Here is an 18,519-nt window from a genome sequence, read left to right on the forward strand (position 1 = left end):
TTAAGAGCAGCCACTGTTTACATTTCATTGGCAATTCTACATGCTGACTTTCTATCATCACAATCTCTTTGACGTTCCTGTATGTACTGAAATTAATCTTCAGATTATTCAGTTGTGAAACAATGTCACTAGACTAAAAATTCACAACTTCACCAAATGCCAAAACTTTTTTTAAGACTATTTGGGCAGTAGCAGTGACAAATGAAACATCAAAGAAATACAAAGTTATGATGATGGTTACATACATTTAACCAAAAACAATGGCAGCGCAGAGAATTTCAGAAAAAGTGCAATAAATATTCACTTTTTATCCCTTATTCAACTCATTCAAGAATTTCAAATTGAATTTGTGATAATTCAAGAGCAAATGGCAACATTCGTTTGTTAATAGATTCACCATAAATTGTGACTTTGATAAAAGTGATCTTTCACAATGTTTAATTCCAAACAGAGCAATTAAGTGCAAAGGTACTTTCAACTATTTAATAAAACACTGCAAACTTTATTTCATATGAAAATACAATCATTTTGTAATTTGGATAAGATCTTTACAAAGGAAATATACTAAACAAAACAGCTTTCCTGGGTATCAATATTGACAACAGTTATGCAGCTATTATTTGGCAATTGACCAACTAATTGAAATAATTTCAGAATAAATGAGCTGCTTCATTATTATATATTGAGATATTTTAATATCAATGACGTGAAAAGGAAATCTTTAAGGCAAAGAGCCAAGTAAAGTTAAATAAAATACAACAGCATCTTACAGAATTCATTTCAATCATATCCGTTGAATCACAAAAAGATGATGTTCAATATACCAAATGACGGACAATCACTGGAAATGATGGAAAAACATTGTAAAGAATGTAGATACCTCAATTATACCTTAAAAGAATATCGACTCTGCCTTGGACAAGAACAACTGAAAATTTTTTTTTGTCAGATTGAAATCTATGATAGTCAAGTTTTAGAAAATCCATCACTGAGCCCAATCTTGAATAAATGGTTTTTTTCCCCCCAGGAAATCCTTTTCAGCTTTCAGGCTTCTCCAGCTCCAATTAGCATGAAGGAAAGGTTAAGCTCAGTGGGGAAAGGCTGAGTAATAGCAAATCTTGGCTCTCACCCAAGTATTCTCCGAAGAAAACCATACATCTGGATGGGGACATGAATAGGAAGCATTCAGAGGGATATGGACCAAATGCTGGCAAATGGGTCACCAGATTAATTTAGAATATCTGGCTGGCCTGGATTGAAGGGTTTGTTTCTGTGTGCTCATTACAGACGCCCCTCTTCAAAGATCCACATACCAGCTGTTATTTTCATGAAATAATCTGACAATTGTTGACTTCCATCAACCTCTTCCATCCTAAGAAATTTCCTCTCTCTGCAAAGTGTGGTTTACCTTGGCAAGTTCAATCCTCCTCCGATCCTCAGGAACACACTCTATAATGTGCAATGTTCTCAATGCCTGTTTAACGTTCAGTGGGGAAACTACTTTCAGTCCAACAGTTAGACAGAATTCCTCCGAAATGTTTTTGACAAATGCACTGCTCCCACGAAAGCTCGTGGACCCACGTTAAAATGCTTTTAACAGCCTGTTTTTTTAAATTTCCTCGCCTTCCCAGGATGCAGAATTTCTCTCACCAGAAATTGTTTACCCTGAAAAAATCTTTCACTTTCCAAATGGGTTTCTGTTCTTTGGTATGTAAATCCCAGAATTTGATTTTAATTTCCTTCTCAACAATATTATTCAAATGCAGAGCTCTTCTAACAATAGGTGTGAATTCTGTCTGTGCCCGAATGTTGAGTCAGACTGACATTTTTCTTCGAGGAAAACTCTATTTAAATTTCATTTTTGAGAAGGTAATTTATAGATTAGGGTGTAGAGGTTAGGGTGGATTGGCTGTGCTGAATTACCCATAATGACCAGGGATGTACAATTTAGGATGGATTGTCCATGGGAAATACGGAGGATGGGAATGGATATAGGTGAAACTCTTCTGAGGGCCAGAGTAAAATAGATGGGCTGAATGGCCTGCTTCCATATTGTCGGGGAGTCATAGAATCCCAACAAAGGAGCATTTTGTCTGCATCTATCCTGTCAAGCCCCTTTTTAGAATTCTACTGGTTTCAATAAGATCACTTCTGGTTCAGAGAGGTATACAACACAGAAACAAGCCCTTTGGTTCAATTCATCCATGCCGATCAGGATTCCCAAACTAAACTAGTCCCACTTGCCTGTGTTTGGCCAATATCCCTCTAAACCTTTCTATGCATGTACTCATCCAAATTCCACATGCAAACCACCCTCTGTCAAAACGTTGCCCCTCCGCTTTCTTTTAAATCTCTCTCCTCTCACTTTAAATAAATATGCTCTGAGTCTTGAGCTCCCTTACGCTAAGGAAGAGCCCTTTGCTATTCACCTTACCTCCACTCCTCATGATTTTATCAATCTTAATAATGTCACTCCTCAACCTCCTGTGCTCCAATAAATAAAGTCCTAAGTTATAAGAAGAAGAGATTCTTATAACTCAAACCCTCCAGTCTTGTAAACATCCTGGTAAATCTTTACCGAACCCTCTCTACCAGAATTCTTCCTATTACAGGGTCACCAGAACCATTCTCAGTACTCTGAAAGTGGCCTCACCAACATCCTATACAACCTCAACATGATGTCCCAACCCCTATACTCAGTGGAGTGAACAATGAAGGCAAGTATACTTAATGTCTTCTTGACCACCCTGTCTAGCAGCGATGCAACTTTCAAAGAACTATGAACCTGAACCCCACCATGTCTCTCTTTTACAGCACGACACAGGGCCCTACCATTAACTGTTCATGGGCTGCCCTTCTTGTTTTAGCAAAACGCAAGCCCTCGCTTTTAATAGCTCACTCATACACACGCTTTCTCTCAGACACCCACACATACACGCCCCCAACACTCAGGCTTATACTCCATCACACTCTCACTTTACCAAACATGTGCACACTCTTACGTGCACTCTCATGCACGCACTCTCACATCACTTTTTGGGCAAACTGTTATTGGCAGAATTATGTTTGCAGATACATTCTACTTTGCTCAAAAAGTGCAGAAACTACAGACAGTCAATCCGTGTAATATTTTATAAATTCCTACTTTGGAACTAGAACCAGTCTGATTCAAGATTGGGATACTGATAGACTCGAACCTCACACCTTTAATGCATTGTCTGGGCTGAGATGTCACTTTGTTTTAAAAAAAACCTTAAGTCATCTCAAGAACATGAATTAATAGTAGTTCTGGGATTTACAGATTAATGAACTGAAACCTGCAACTCATTCTAAAAGGTGAAAGACTCAACAGCAATCTTGGTTTGTTCGATATGTCATTTCAGTTGCATGACACTGTGATCTTTTGCTATAAAATCTGTGTCTTATGATCCTGCTCCACAGTTACCTGATGAAGGAGCAGTGCTCCAAAAGCTCATACTTCCAAATAAACCTGTTGGACTATAACCTGGTGTTGTGTGATTTTTAACTTTATCCAGCCCAGTCCAACATTGTTCGTGAGAAATTACGTGGAGGAGCCACAGTCCATACCTCTTGATGCTGCCAGGAAACTTTACAATACTGATGAAATGACACACTCTGCACTCGTGAGAAATTGACAATTTCTCATTATATTGGTTGCTCATTCATGACTCCATCTGAAAGTGACATTGGAAGCTTAGCGCAGGAGGCTGAAAGAAATGAGCAGCTTTAAAACAAAACTCTTGGAGCTCAAAGGTTTCAATGAGAGTCTGAGCCCAGCAGCAAGTTCAGGTAACCTTTATTGCAACCCAACTTTGTTACAGCTTCAGATCCCCTCAGCAAAATAGCAGAGAAAAAGTAGCTGCTGTTTAAACAGTTCAAAGTCAAAGCGCACACACTCTCCCCACCCCCCATCACTGTCTTTACTATTGGTCACCACTGAGTTGTCCCTTTGTAATTGGATCCTTGGTACAGCCTTAACCTGGAGGAAGTATTGACTCACTCAGCAATTTCAACCCAGACCCTGTATAGCGCCATCTGCCGCAGCGGGATTCAAACTCAGGAGTCCCTGGAACTGGGTTAATAGTCCAGTCGATAATGGCACTCAGCCGTCACTCCTTCAATCACCCTACATGAACTTGCTGGTGCCTCCGGAGGAGGGAGGAGCGGGTGAAGTCCTTTCCACACTCAGGGCAGCTGAAGGGCCTCTCCCCCGTGTGGACCCGCCGGTGGGTCAGCAGGTTGAAGGAATTGCTGAAGGCTTTCCCACACTCGGGGCAGCTGAAGGGCCTCTCCCCAGTGTGGATCCGCTGGTGGGTCAGCAGGTTGGAGGAATTACTGAAGGCCTTCCCACACTCGGGGCAGCTGAAAGGCTTCTCCCCAGTGTGGACCCGCTGGTGCCTTAGCAGGTTGGGGGAATGGCGGAAGGCCTTCCCACACTCCGGGCAGCTGAATGGCCTCTCCCCAGTGTGGATCCGCTGGTGGATCAGGAGAGAAGAGGAATTGTTGAAGGCCTTCCCGCACTCGGGGCAGCTGAAGGGCCTCTCCCCAGTGTGGCTCCGCTGGTGGGTCAGCAGGGAAGAGAAATCGCTGAAGGCCTTCCCACACTCGGGGCAGCTGAAGGGCCTCTCCCCAGTGTGGACCTGCCAGTGCCTCAGCAGGTTAGGGGAATTGCTGAAGGCCTTCCCACACTCTGAGCAGCTGAAGGGCCTCTCCCCAGTGTGGACCTGCCGGTGGGTCAGCAGGTTGGAGGCCTGGGCAAATCGCTTCCCACACTCTGGGCAGGAGAACGGCCTCTCCCCTGTGTGGGCCCGCTGGTGCCTCAGCAGGTGGGAGGCCCGGGTAAATCTCTTCCAGCACTTGGGGCAGTTGAAGGGCCTCTCCCCCGTGTGGGACCGCTGGTGCCTCAGCAGGTCGGAGCATTTGCTGAAGGCCTTCCCACACTCGGGGCAGGAGAACGGCCTCTCCCCTGTGTGGATGCGCTGATGAATCTCCAGGGCAGACGGGAAACGGAAGCCTTTTCCCCCATCACCACACTTCCACCATTTCTCCACGGGGCGGGATTCCTCAGGTTTCTCCATGGCCGAAGCTTCAGCTGCACACAAATACACACACACGTTTCCAGCCCCTCCCTGCCGTCAATTCCTCTTTCCAGGCTGTAGAAGCTGCTACACGCCCCACACTCAATGCGCTGCAACAGTAGGGTCTCTCATCCAGTCCCACTGATGCTGAAAATGTACTCAAACAGGAACCAAAACACTTTGCTCCTTCTCACAGAATCATAGTTGAAAATTGTTTCCAGTCCCGCTGGATTGAGTGACTGTCAGACATTGACGTCAAAGTGAGGACTGCAGACGCTGGAGAGTCAGTGTCAAAATGTGTGGTACTGGAAAAGTGCAGCAGGTCAGGCAGCATCCGAGGAGCAGGAGAGTTAACGTTTCGGGTATAAGGACTTCATGTGTTGATTTTGAAGCTTCTATCTTCAAATACACTGTTTAAAGAGAGATTACAAAAGTCACTAGTCAGTGCAGGGTAAAAATTCAGAACAAGCAATTCTACTTTCTGCGAAATATTCTGGTCTTTTGTTATTCCACAAAATTGAAAGCACCATCCCACTCTCTGTTCTCACTCCAATATAACTAATTATCCTGAAGATGCTGATTCAGGATCTTACAGGGACAGATGAGCAAAAACATGAAGACTGACATCTCTCTGAATTTTGGATACCTCCACCTGAAAGTTACTATCTTTCACAACACTGGGATCCTGCTGAGAGTGAGCAGATCTGTTTTTGGGAAGCAAAAAAAAAGTGTCAATTCAGGGTGAACCTGCAATGCAGTCTCTTGAGGAAGAACCAAACAAAATGGTTAATTACCCCAGGAAGATGGGAGAAAACGGAGACATCAAGGCAATAACACCAATACACTTCAGTCAAACTCTGCTGCTTCCAGTCAGAGCAAAACATGCCCTGAAAGTCCAGTCATCACAACCACACTTCTGCTTTCACTCAAGATGATTAGAGTCACACAGCACGGAACCAGACCCTTGGGCCCAACCTGTCCGAGCTGACCAGATTTCCTGAATTAATTTAGTCACATTTGCTATCACTTGGCCCCTATATGGGCCAGGTGCTGGCAGCTGGGACTAAATTGGGTTGGCTATCTTGTCAGCAAGGATGAGTTGAATCGAAGGGTCTGTTTCCATGCTGTACATCTATATGATGCCAGTCGCATTTGCCACCACTTGGCCCCTCTCCATCTGAACCCTTTGTAATCATCCGCCCATCCAGATGCCTTTTAACTGTAGGAATTGCACCAGCCCCCAACACTTTCTCTGGCAGCTCATTCCATATACGCATCACCCTCTTCATGAAAACGTTGCCCTGAGGTCTCTTTTACATTTCCCCACTGCCCTCACCCTGAACCTATGATCCTCCAGTTCAGGACTCCCCCCATCCCAAGGGAAAGACCTTGTCTATTTACCCTATCCATGCTCATGATTTTATAAAAGTCTATAATGTCACCTCTCAGGCTCTGGAGCAATGGGGAAAACAACCCCTGCCCATCCTTCTGTCCCTCCTCACCCGGGTAATTAAGACAAATACCTGAGTTTGCAGCATCTGCTCCCTTCCTGGATTCACTCCAATTGCCACAAGTGAATGGATTTCCCCCCTCCCCTCTCTCTCCCTCCCAGGATGAAGAGTTGCCCAGAGAGAGGGAGTTTCACTCAAACTGACAGGGCCACTGCTGCGTTGTGATGCCATCAATGGGTGGGGGAGGGGGAGGGAGAAGGGGGTGAAACAAAAGGGGCAAGGCGAGGTGCACAGTCTGCAGGAATCCCTTCTCTTCACATAATCCCCACAGTGTGGAAGCAGGCCACTCGGCGCAACGAGTCCAAACCAACCCTCGAAGGGTAACCCACCTAACACACATTCCCCTAGACCTGTTGCTCTACTCCCTGACTATCATACCTAACCTGCACATCCCTGGGCACAATGGATAATTTAGCATGGCCAATCCACCTTCCCCTGCACATCCCTGGGCACTATGGATAATTTAGCATAGCCAATCCCCCCTAACTTGGACAAAGTTAAAAATCACAATAGCATGTTATAGTCCAACAGGTTTATTGAGAAGCACTAGCTTTTGGAGCGCTGTTCCTTCATCAGGTGATTGTGGAGAATAAGATCATAAGATATAGAATTTATAGAAAAACATGACAGTGTCCTGCCACTGAAATGATACATTGAACAAACCTGGATTGTTAAGTCTTTCATCTTTTCAAGTGGGTTGCAGGTATCATTAATATGCAAATCTCAGTCTTCCTGGAAGGCACCTTCTTCATAAAACTTAAATTTTGATAAAGTGACATTTCTGCTCAGTTCTGCAAATATAATTCTGCAAATATACATTCACTCCTGTGGACTTGTGTGTGCGCGCGCATGAGAGAGAAAGTGTCTATTTCCATCCTGTTTATCTCTGTCTATTTGAGAACAGATGTCTTACTTCTGTTGGTGTAAATATTGTTGTAAATCAGAGCTGGGTTCTCATAGATAGATGTAAGAGAGAGAGATTTCCTCAAGTAGGACAGTCCCAGAATCCTGGGAGACCCCCATTTCTGCTTTACGTCCGAATGAACAAACATTAAACACGAGCACCTATTTGTTTCAAATTTGGTTTCATTTTTCTTTGTGTGATTCCCTGCTATGATTACACTGTGTGTCTGGATGGTTGACAGGCTGGGAGATTGTGGATTGGGGCTTGATTGGCTGAATGCTTTATTGTTCCGGAAGGTGAAAAAAAAGCAGGGGGAGGGGGCAAAGCTTCAGCAGAAATCCAGCAAAGCGGAGAACAGACCGACATCAGGACACAGATGAGGAGGAGATTAACACAGGACAGAGAAATCAGGACTTGAAATCCGAGCTGACACCAGACTACCCTGTGATCAGTGCTTTCATTAGCAGCACCAACCCTCTACCTTTACCTCACTTTCCATTTGACCAAACCCTCAATATTCAGGATCCAATCCTTGTCATCCTGAAGCCATGTCTCTGCTGGGAGTCTCGATTCATAATTATTCTCTTCAATGTTTGCAGTCAACTCATTCACTTTTGTTACAATGCAGCACACATTCAGATACCGTTTCTGGTTTCAATTTTTGTGATCTTTAGAATCCAGTTTTGATTGCTGGTACATTTCCTATCCTTGTCCCTATCATTCTCTGAAGTTCATTTCCCACATCACTACACTGGTCACTGCCTTGATTTGGATTGTTCATGCTAAATTGCCCATAATGTCAAGGTGAGGTGGGTAGGCCATGGGAAATGCAGGGTTGTAGTTTCATAATAATAGCAGGAGTAGGCCATTTGGCCCATCCATTCATTATGCTCCGCGATTCATTAAGGTCATGGCTGATCTATCCATTATCTCAGATCCTCCCCTCCCTGCATTATCCCAACTACCCTTAATTCCCCTACCATTGCAAAAACCCATCCAACTGTGTCTTGAACATACTTAACAAAGCTGCCTCTACTGCTTCCTTAGACAGAGAATTCCATAGATTCACTACACTCTAGCAAAAGCAGTTCCTCCTCATCTGTGTCCTGAATCTTCTACTCCTAATCTTGAGACCTGGTTTCATTCACCAGCAGAAATGACTCAGTAGGTAGGACTTCATCGCCACAGTGCAATGAATTCCCACTTTCCACCAAAACCTCAGATGTACTTACTCACTCAGTTGCTGTCTCACAAATACAAGATTTCATTGTAACTTCTTCTGCTCCCATTAAGGGCAAAACATCTTTGAAAGCTGCTCTGAAACTCCAGCCTTCACAATCACACTTCTGCTTTCACTGAGGAAGATTTGAGTTATACAGAACAGAAACAGGCCCTTTGGTCCAACTTGTCCGGCCAAGCGGATATTCTAAATTAATCTAGTCCAATTTGCCTGCATGTGGCCCATATCCCTCTAAACCCTTCTATTCATGTACCCATCCAGATGCCTTTAAAAATTCTCAAACATATACCTTCTAGTTTTGGACTCTCCTACCTTGGGGAAAAGACCTTGGATATTCACCCTATCCATGCCCCTTATAAATGTCTATAAGGTCACCCCTCAGCCTCTAATGCTCTCGGGAAAATATCCCCGGCCGAATGAGCCTCTCCCTGTAGCTCGAACCCTCCAACTTTGACAGCAGCCTTGTAAATCTTTTCTGACACCTTTCAAAGTTTCACAACATCTTTCCCGTAAAAGGGCGACCAGAAATGAATGCTGTCTTCCAAACATGGACTAACCAATGTCCTACACAGCCACAACATCACCTCCCAACTCCTATACTCAATGCACTGACCAATAAATGAAAGAATATCAAATGCCTCCTTCACTATTCTGTCTACAGGTAACTCCACTTTCTATGAACCTGCACTCCAAGGTCTCTTTGTTCTGCAACACTCCCCTTAACGGTGTCAGTCCTGCCTGGATTGCTTGACCAAAATGCAAACCACACATTTCTCTGAATTAAACTCCATCTACCACACTTTGGCCAATCAGCCCACCTGATCAGTTCTAATTTATAGTGAACTCTCTTTCCTCGCTTATTCTTAAGAAGTTGAAAATCTCTATCCCACACACTCTCCCTCCATTCTCAGTTTGTTCAACCTAATCCCTGCTGTCACTCATCCTGAAGGATGCAGTTGACGCTGGTTAATAGGCCCACAAGCAGGGGGGTTCTAACTGAAACAAAGAATACTGAACAGCCTGGAAAGCGTGGAAGTTAGGAAGATGTTTCCATTGGTTGGAGGGATTAGAACCAGTGAGCACAGCCTTAAGAGTAAAGGGAAGACCTTTCAGAATGGAGGTAAGGAGAAACTTCTTCAGCCAGAGAGTGGTGAATCTATGGAATTCACTGCCACAGAACGCTGTGAAGGCCAGGTCACTGAGGATAATTAGAACATAGATCAGTACAGCACAGAACAGGCCCTTCAGCCCACGATGTTGTGCTGACCATTGATGAGAGGTAAACCTAATGTACAAACTCTCAAATTTCTGTGACCATATGCATGTCCAGCAGTCTCTTAAGTATCCCCAATGACCTTGCTTCCACAACTGCTGCTGGCAACGCATTCCAAGCTCTCTCAACTCTCTGCGTAAAGAACCCACCTCTGACATCCCCTCTATACTTTCCGCCAAACAGCTTAAGACTATGACCCCTCATGTTAACAATTTCTGCCCTGGGAAAAAAGTTTCTGGCTATCAACTCTATCTATGCCTCTCATTATCCGGTACACCTCAATTAGGTCCCCTCTGGCTATCAACTCTATCTATGTCTCTCATTATCCGGTACACCTCAATTAGGTCCCCTCTCTTCCTTCCTTTTTCCAATGAAAAAGATCCGAGCTCAGTCAATCTCCCTTAGCAAGATAAGCTCTCCATTCCAGGCAGCATCCTGGTAAACCTCCTCTGAACCCTCTCCAAAGCATCCACATCTTTGCTATAATAGGGCGACCAGAACTGGACACAGTATTCCAAGTGCGGTCTAACCAAAGTTTTATAGAGCTGCAACAAGATCTCACGGCTCTTAAACTCAATCCCCCTGTTAATGAGAGCCAAAACACCATATGCTTTCTTAACAACCCTGTCCACCTGGGTGGCAATTTTAAGGGATCTACGTACCTGCACACCAAGATCCCACTGTTCCTCCACACTGCCAAGAATCCTGTCTTTAATCCTGTACTCAAATTTCAAGTTCGACCTTCCAAAATGCATCACTTCACATTTATCCAGGTTGAACTCCATCTCCCACCTCTCAGCCCATCTGTTCATCCTATCAATGTCACGCTGCAGCCTACAACATTCCTCTATACTGTCAATGACACTTCCAACCGTTGTGTCGTCTGCAAACTTGCGAACCCATCCTTCAATCTCCTCATCCAAGTCATTAATAAAAATTACAAAAAGAGTAGAGGCCCAAGAACAGAGCCCTGTGGAACACCACTCACAACTGACTTCCAGGCAGAATATTTTCCTTCCACTATCATTCGCTGTCTTCTGTCGACGAGCCAATTCTGTATCCAGACAACTAAATTTCCCTGTATCCCATTCCTCCTGACCTGAACGAGCCTACCATGGGGAACCTTATCAAATGCCTTACCGAAATCCATATACAGCACATGCACCGCTCGACCCTCATCGACTTGTCAAGTAACATCCTCAAAGAACTCAATAAGATTTGTGAGGCATGACCTGCCCCTCACAAAGTCATGCTGACTGCCTTTAATCAAGCCATGCTCTTCCAGATGGTCATAAATCCTATCCCTCAGAATCCTTTCGAACACCTTACAGACGACAGATTTCCCTATTTCTTTTCTTGAAGAGAGGAATTACATTTGCCTCCCTCCGGTCCTCAGGTACAACTCCGGAGGACAGCGAGGATGCAAAGATCTTCGCAAGCGGTGAAGCAATCACATTTCTCGCTTCCCAAAGAGGCAGAGGACAAATCTGGTCTGGCCCTGGTGACTTGTCAAACTTAATGTTTGTCAAAATTTTCAACACATCGGCTTTCTCAATCTCTATCTGTTCCAGCATGCTTTCCTGCTCCTCAATGGTTTCATTCACTTCAAGGTCCTTTCCTTTAGTAAAGACAGAAGCAAAAAACTCATTTAGAGCTTCCCCTACCTCCTCAGACTCTCTACACAAATTCCCTGTGCTATCCCTGATCGGCCCTCTCTTTCTTTGATCATTCTGAGATAGAGACGTTCTTGAGCATCAAGGGGATCGAGGATTACAGGGACAAAGTGGGAGTACAGGTTTGAGAAACCTATCAGCCATAATTGAATAGCAGAGCAGACCTGATGGGTTAAATGGCCTAATTTCTGCTCCTATGTCTTACGGTCTCTTGCTGTCCTGGACTTGGGAGGGGGGGGGGGGGGGGGGGAGAATTAGAAGCAAGAGTAGGCCATCTGGCTGTTCAAGCCTGCACCAACATTCAAAAGATCATAACTGGATATGAATCTACCAACACCTAGGTGGATAGGCTGGGACTTTCTCACTGGAGCACAGGAGATTTGACCTTACAGAGGTTTATAAAATCATGAGGGAGATAGATGAGATGACTGCCAGCTATCCTTTCCCTAGGGTGGGGGGTTTCAAGATTAGGCAGCAAATTTGAAGGTTGAGAGGATAAAGATTTAAAAAGGCAGGGGGGCACTTTTTTTTTAAACATAGAGTGGTTTGTGCAAGAATATGCAGAGAAAGTGGTGGATGCAGGTACAATGATTAAAAAAAATTTGGATAAGTACATGAATAGGAAAGGTTCAGAGGGAAATGGGCCATACACTGGCAGGTGTAGTTGTGACTATATTCAGCATGGACTAGTTGGACTGAAGGGTCTGTTTCTGTGCTGTATAACTCTGTAACTGTTCTGTACTGGTCTTAAAATCATTTTCGTGCTAACCCCCATAAATATCCACTTCTTTGTTGTTCAAAAATCAGATGAACTCAGTCTTGAATATATTCAATGACCCCCGAACTGCAGGAAGGCATCCCCACTTCTGAGCTCAATTCCTATTGCTAATGTACCACTTGTCTTGCTAATTGCTGGCTGCACCTGTCTGACAACTGGCAGTGACTGGTGTAGAAGGACGCTGAGACCCCTTCCTACATCCGCAATCATTCCAGATGAAACGTCAACTCTCCTGCTCCTTGGATGCTGCCTAACCTGGTGTGTTATTCCAGTGAGAGAGCCCGAGATACAGGGCTCACTATTGGTCTATCAAAATAAAGTCGCGTGCCTTTTCTGCGGAATGATTTGGAGATGCCGGTGTTTGACTGGGACGTAAAAAGTTAAAAATCACAACACCAGGTTATAGCCCAACAGGTTTAATCGGAAGCACTAGCTAGTGCTATAACCGGTTGCGTGGTTTTTAACTTTTCTGCGGAAAGCGAGGAGCATGCGCAGTGTTTTGCTGGAGCCGGCAAACAAGCGCAGTACTTGTTGACACCGAGGAGCATGCGCACTGTGCTCTGTGGTGATGCTAGTATGTCTGAGGGATTTTAACTGTCCAAATGCTAATTGGAGAAAAAAAGGGTACAGCGTCGGGGGGGGGGGGGGGGGCAACCTGGAGGGCATCGGTTTTGGGGAGGGGCAAGAGATATATTTCGGACCTAACGAAAAATGTGGTGCTGGAAAAACACAGCAGGCCAGGCAGCATCCGAGGAGGAGAATCGACGTTTCGGGGATAAGTCCTTCTTCAGGAATGAGGACCTAAGGGACAACCTATTCACACAGAGGGTAGCGTGTATATGGAATGGGCTGCCGAAGGATGTGGTGGAAGCTGGTACAATTACAACATTTAAAAGGCATCTGGATTAAGAAGGATTTTGAAGGATGTGGATCAAATGCTGGCAAATGGGTCATTAGATTCAGTTAGGATATCTGATCAGCCTGGAGTGTAGGATTTGGTTCTGTGCTCTGCAACTCTGTGACTCTAATACTACGTGGTCGGAACCAACTTTCACAACACCCATTCACCATTTGCAGCTTGTCCTGAGCTGTGGCCTAACTGCACATACTTCAGTGCAAGTTTCAGAAAGATTTCAGCAGCTCTTTTAAAAAATTGAACACGCTTTCAGACTTTAATGATGTTTCTGAATGTATAATTTTACCTGTTCTCAATTTTAAATATAACCTCTTTCTGGCCCCTCCTGTCTCCCAGGTCGACTTGTCAGCATCCATTCTCTCTCTTCATCAACAGCGATCAAAGAGGGAGTGGAGGGGAGGGGGGTGCGCAAGGCAGGGAAAGATAATGGATGGGGATGGGCTGGGGGGGGGGGGACAAGAGAGAGAGAGAAAATGGACAAGGGTGCAGAGGGTGGCATGACAGAGAGAATGGAGCAGGTGTTGGGGGAGAGATGGAATGGACACAATGCTGTGGATCATGGAGGGCAGTGGACTGAGGGCACAGTGGGTGGCAGGTGAGACTGCACGGGGCGCGGTGGGTGTTGGTGGTACATTTCATTTCAATGCAGAACTTTTCTAACAATAGTTGTGAATTCTGTCTGGGTCCCAATGTCGAGTCAGACTTGACATTTTTTGTTAGAAAAGCTCTGCATTTAAATTACATTCTTGAGAATGCTATTTAAAACACGTTCTGGGATTAACAAACCAAAGAGCAGAAACCCATTCTAAAAGATTTAATCTAGAATTGTGAAATGTATCACATCTGTGACACTGGACTCCTTTGGATATAAATTGTGACCATGATCTTATTCTCCATCACCACCTGAAGGAGGAGCTGAAAATGTGTTGCTGGAAAAGCGCAGCAGGTCAGACAGCATCCAAGGAACAGGAGATTCGACGTTTCGGGCATAAGCCCTTCTTCAGGAATGAGGAACGTGTGTCCAGCAGGCGAAGATAAAAGGTAGGGAGGAGGGACTTGGGGGAGGGGCGTTGGAGATGCGATAGGTGGAAGGAGGTCAAGGTGAGGGTGATAGGCCGGAGTGGGGTGGGGGCGGAGAGGTCAGGAAGGCGGTGCTGAGTTCGAGGGATTAGACTGAGACAAGGTGGGGGGAGGGGAAACGAGGAAACTGGAGAAATCTGAGTTCATCCCTTGTGGTTGGAGGGTTCCCAGGCGGATGATGAGGCGCTCTTCCTCCAACCGTCGTGTTGTTATGGTCTGACGATGGAGAAGTCCAAGGACCGGCATATCCTTGGTGGAGTGGGAGGGGGAGTTAAAGTGTTGAGCCACGGGGTGGTTGGGTTGGTTGGTCTGGGTGTCCCAGAGGTGTTCTCTGAAACTTGTGTGGCTGTGGTAGCGAGTCTGTTTGAGAACGTGGCTGAAGAGCTTCTGTGCAGAGATGACCTGGGGGTGCACCTGATCTCCAGCATCTGCAGACCTCACTTTCTCCACCTGATGAAGGAGCAGAGCTCCAAAAGCTCGTACTTTCAAATAAACCTGTTGGGACTATAACGTTGTATTGAATGATTTTTAATTTTACCCACCCGAGTCTAACACCGGCTCCTCCATATTATTTCTACTGAACACAGCACATAGCTCCCGGTGCTGCCAGGAAACTTTACAATGCCAATGAAACGACAAACTCTGCACTCCTGAAAAATCTACATCTGATACACGACATTGGAAACTTAATGCAGGAGGCAGAACGAAATGAACAGCTTTAAAATAAATTGCTTTGTGGCTCACGGCTTTCAATGAGTCTGAGCCCGGCAGGAAGTACAGGGAACCTTTATTGCGACCGAACTTTATTACAGCTTCAGAGCCCCTCAGCAAGGCGGCATAGGAAATGTCGCTGCTTTTTAAATCCTCCTCCTCCCTCCTCCGTTGGAAGGATCGGCAGGGGTGATAAGCCAAAAGAACCACAATTCCCTCTGTTGCAGCCTGACTATTCCAGGGAATAAGACTAGAGGGGCTCTGGAACAGAATAAACTGGCATTATCAGATCTGCATTCTTACTCTATGCAGAATTGGTATGCCATAGACTATACACTCGCCTGGGAAGGTGAGGTCTGCACCATTGTCCAAGATAAATGCATTATGGGCATACCTGATCACACTGGCACTATTATTAAGATACAAGACAAAATCCAGGTGTTCCTTGAAGGTACCAGTTGGGGAAAATGGGGATCGGGCTCTTGGTACAATTGGCTTATTTAGCTATGTATGTCAGAATAATTTTCTTCCGTTTGTCGGTATTGGTAGGTATTTAATTGCTAGGCTTGAGGTCCCTCAGTGATATAGATTTGCCCCAGAAGATGCTCCTTTTGTAATCCCATGGCTCACCCACATGTTGATGGCAATGATAACTATGACTAGATTAGCTGCGAAAATAGTGGTGCCACTCTACAGGATGTTGATGGCAGGACCACCTTGAAGGACATTGGTTTGGATTAGCCTTCCCTTTCAATGATCGTGGTGTGATCAAAGGGAAGAATGAGGGTGTGGGCATCTGGGAGGTAGGACAAAATGACTGAAGCAGCTGCACAAAATGGCTTCTGCCTGGCTAACTCGGTCAGAACTGAGTCAGGCAGATATTCGTGACTCAGAACAAACAAGAAATCACAGACTGACGTAAATCCAATGAAAAAAATTGCAAATGCAAAAGTAACAATGTGAACCTAACCATTAATTGCAGAAGTAACGGATTAGCCCTAACCACCAGACAGGGCAAAGATAATTCCAAGAACAGGTTGCTCACAAGAAATTATGATAGGCGACCTCAAAAGTGGACGAGGACTTTGTGGGATCTGATTGGTTGTTAATATGTGATCATGCTGCATGTTTGACTGTAGACAATGTACACAAGCTCTATGCAAACTCTGTAAAAGTCGGCGGATTCTTTTAACGGTCCGGGAGTATTCATCCTTCTGGGCTGATCAGAGTGGACCGACCTGGCCGTATCAAAGAATAAACGATTGCTTGTGTGACTGACAAAGTCATTTGCAGGTGTGCTTATTGACAGGACGTGGGGAGCAAAATGAGACATTAAGGCATTTACACCAACAGAGAGAAACTGAGCATACAGATGTGACAAACATTAGTAGCAAGCCAGAAGCACAGATGTACAGCACAAAAACAGTCCCTTCAGTCCAACTCGTTCATGCCGACCAGATATCCTAACCCAATCCCACTTGCCAGCACCCGGCCCATATCCCTCCAAACTACTTCATATTCATATACTCATCCAAATGCCTCTTAAATGTTGCAATTATGCCAGCCTCCGCCACTTCCTCTGGCAGCTCATTCCATACACTTACCAATATCTCCGTGAAAACGTTGCCCCTTAGGTCTCTTTTATATCTTCCCCCTCTCACCCTAAACCAATGCTCTCTAGTTCTGGACTCCCTCATCCCAGGGAAAAGACTTGGAATATTTTTGGAAGCAGTAACTTTTGGAGTGATTTGGGTCAATTCCCACTTCGGGCAACTGCCTGTGTGGCATTTGCACATTCTCCCAGTGTCTGAGCGGATTTCCTCCCACAGTCCAAAGATGTGCAGGTTAGGTGAATTTGCCATGCTTAATTGCCCCGTAGTGTTAGGTGCATTAGTCAGGGGTGAATGTAGGGGAATTGGTCTGGGTGGACTGCTCTTCGGAGCGTCACTGTGGACGTTTTGGACTGAAGGGCCCGTTTCCACACCGGAGGGAATAATTATTTATATAAAATGCCTCGAATCCATTGGAGTGCCCAACATTAGTTTTAATTGGGTAGTAGAAATCTGAAGTATAATTGCTCAGTTCAGGACATCCAGACTTGAATGAATTTGGCATACAAGACACATTGGGCGACCATTAAAGACTCCGCTGTATTTCACCGGGTTGTGGACTCATGCAGAGACACGAACAACTTACTTTGAAAACAGTGTTCGATTTGCAAATGGAACGACTAACAGATATTGAGAGTTTGCACAGTTGGTTAAGCAGCTGTGTGTCATAGCCAGGACTTAGGAGGCTCAACTCCCTAATTTGGACTGTTCTGGAAAGTGTGTGCTTCGTTAGTCTTGGAAGGAAGGAATAAACAAAAGCTGGCAAACTGAGATATGAGGAAAGTTGGAAAATGTTGCAGAGACACACACAGGTGGAAGTTTGCAGAAAAGTTAACACTTCATAATCTGGTTTCAATGCACATTAGCCTGAGTGTGGTACTGATACCCATAAAGGTATCAAAAAAAAAGGTACTCCCTCAACACTCAAACCAAAATGTGGGTGACCCCTGCTGGACTGGTTTGTGTTCATTCTTTGCTGCTGCCTATTTCAGTTGATTATGTACATTATTGTTAACACTCACAAACCTGGTGGCACCCAGATTTTCAGAAAGCAGTTAAGAAAAGATCTGAAGCATGTTTAATTTGGAAACAAACAAGATGCATACTCTAAGAAGGATGCCCTGGGTTTGTTAAGCACTTCCTTGCTTGGTCGGCCTTTTTTACTTGTTTACAACTTGCATATATAACATCACCTCACGTACATTGTCATGAATATTGTCTAATAAGAGTACATATATTTAGTAGGTGAATCAAAGCCATCTCAATGACTGAAACAGCTGACACTGTATTGTTGGACAAGTGGGAAATATTTGCATCAGTTAACCAAAGTACTTCAAAGTTTACAGTCACAGGTACGTCAAGCAGAAGAATTAGGTCCGGGGCATTTCGGAGCCTGCTTCTTTGGGCAGAGAATTCTGCAGATACTCTGCTCTCTGGGAAAACCAGCAGCCCTCACTTCCTCCTCCTCATCTGTCCTAAACCTACTCCCCCCAAAGCTCGAGGCCTAGTCTCAGTCACCAGTAGGAATGACTGGATAGGGTAGGGCTTCATCGTCCAAGTGCAACAAATTCCCACTTTCTCCCAAATTCCCGGATGTACTCACTTAGTTGCTTGCTGTCTCACAAATGAAAGATTTCATTGTAACTTCTTCTGGTCCCAGTAAGGGCAAAACATCTTTGAAAGCTGCTCCGAAAGTCCTGTCTTCACAACCACACTTCTGCTTT

General features: G+C 44.9%; 1 protein-coding gene across 5 annotated transcripts in view; it reads right to left on the reverse strand.

The window, feature by feature from the left end:
* Window positions 1-3,800: 3,800 nt before the first annotated feature.
* Window positions 3,801-18,519, reverse strand: part of LOC132808140 (gastrula zinc finger protein XlCGF7.1-like) — a 42,601-nt gene continuing 27,882 nt past the window's right edge. For all 5 annotated transcript variants that reach the window (XM_060822016.1, XM_060822018.1, XM_060822014.1 and 2 more), the window contains one exon: window positions 3,801-5,509. In XM_060822016.1, the coding sequence (XP_060677999.1) occupies window positions 4,143-5,099 (957 nt within the window). In that variant the 5' untranslated portion in view covers window positions 5,100-5,509 and the 3' untranslated portion in view covers window positions 3,801-4,142. The remainder of the gene's footprint in view (window positions 5,510-18,519) is intronic.

This window comes from Hemiscyllium ocellatum (assembly GCF_020745735.1).
Source record: "Hemiscyllium ocellatum isolate sHemOce1 chromosome 27 unlocalized genomic scaffold, sHemOce1.pat.X.cur. SUPER_27_unloc_33, whole genome shotgun sequence".
Taxonomy (NCBI): Eukaryota; Metazoa; Chordata; class Chondrichthyes; order Orectolobiformes; family Hemiscylliidae; genus Hemiscyllium; species Hemiscyllium ocellatum.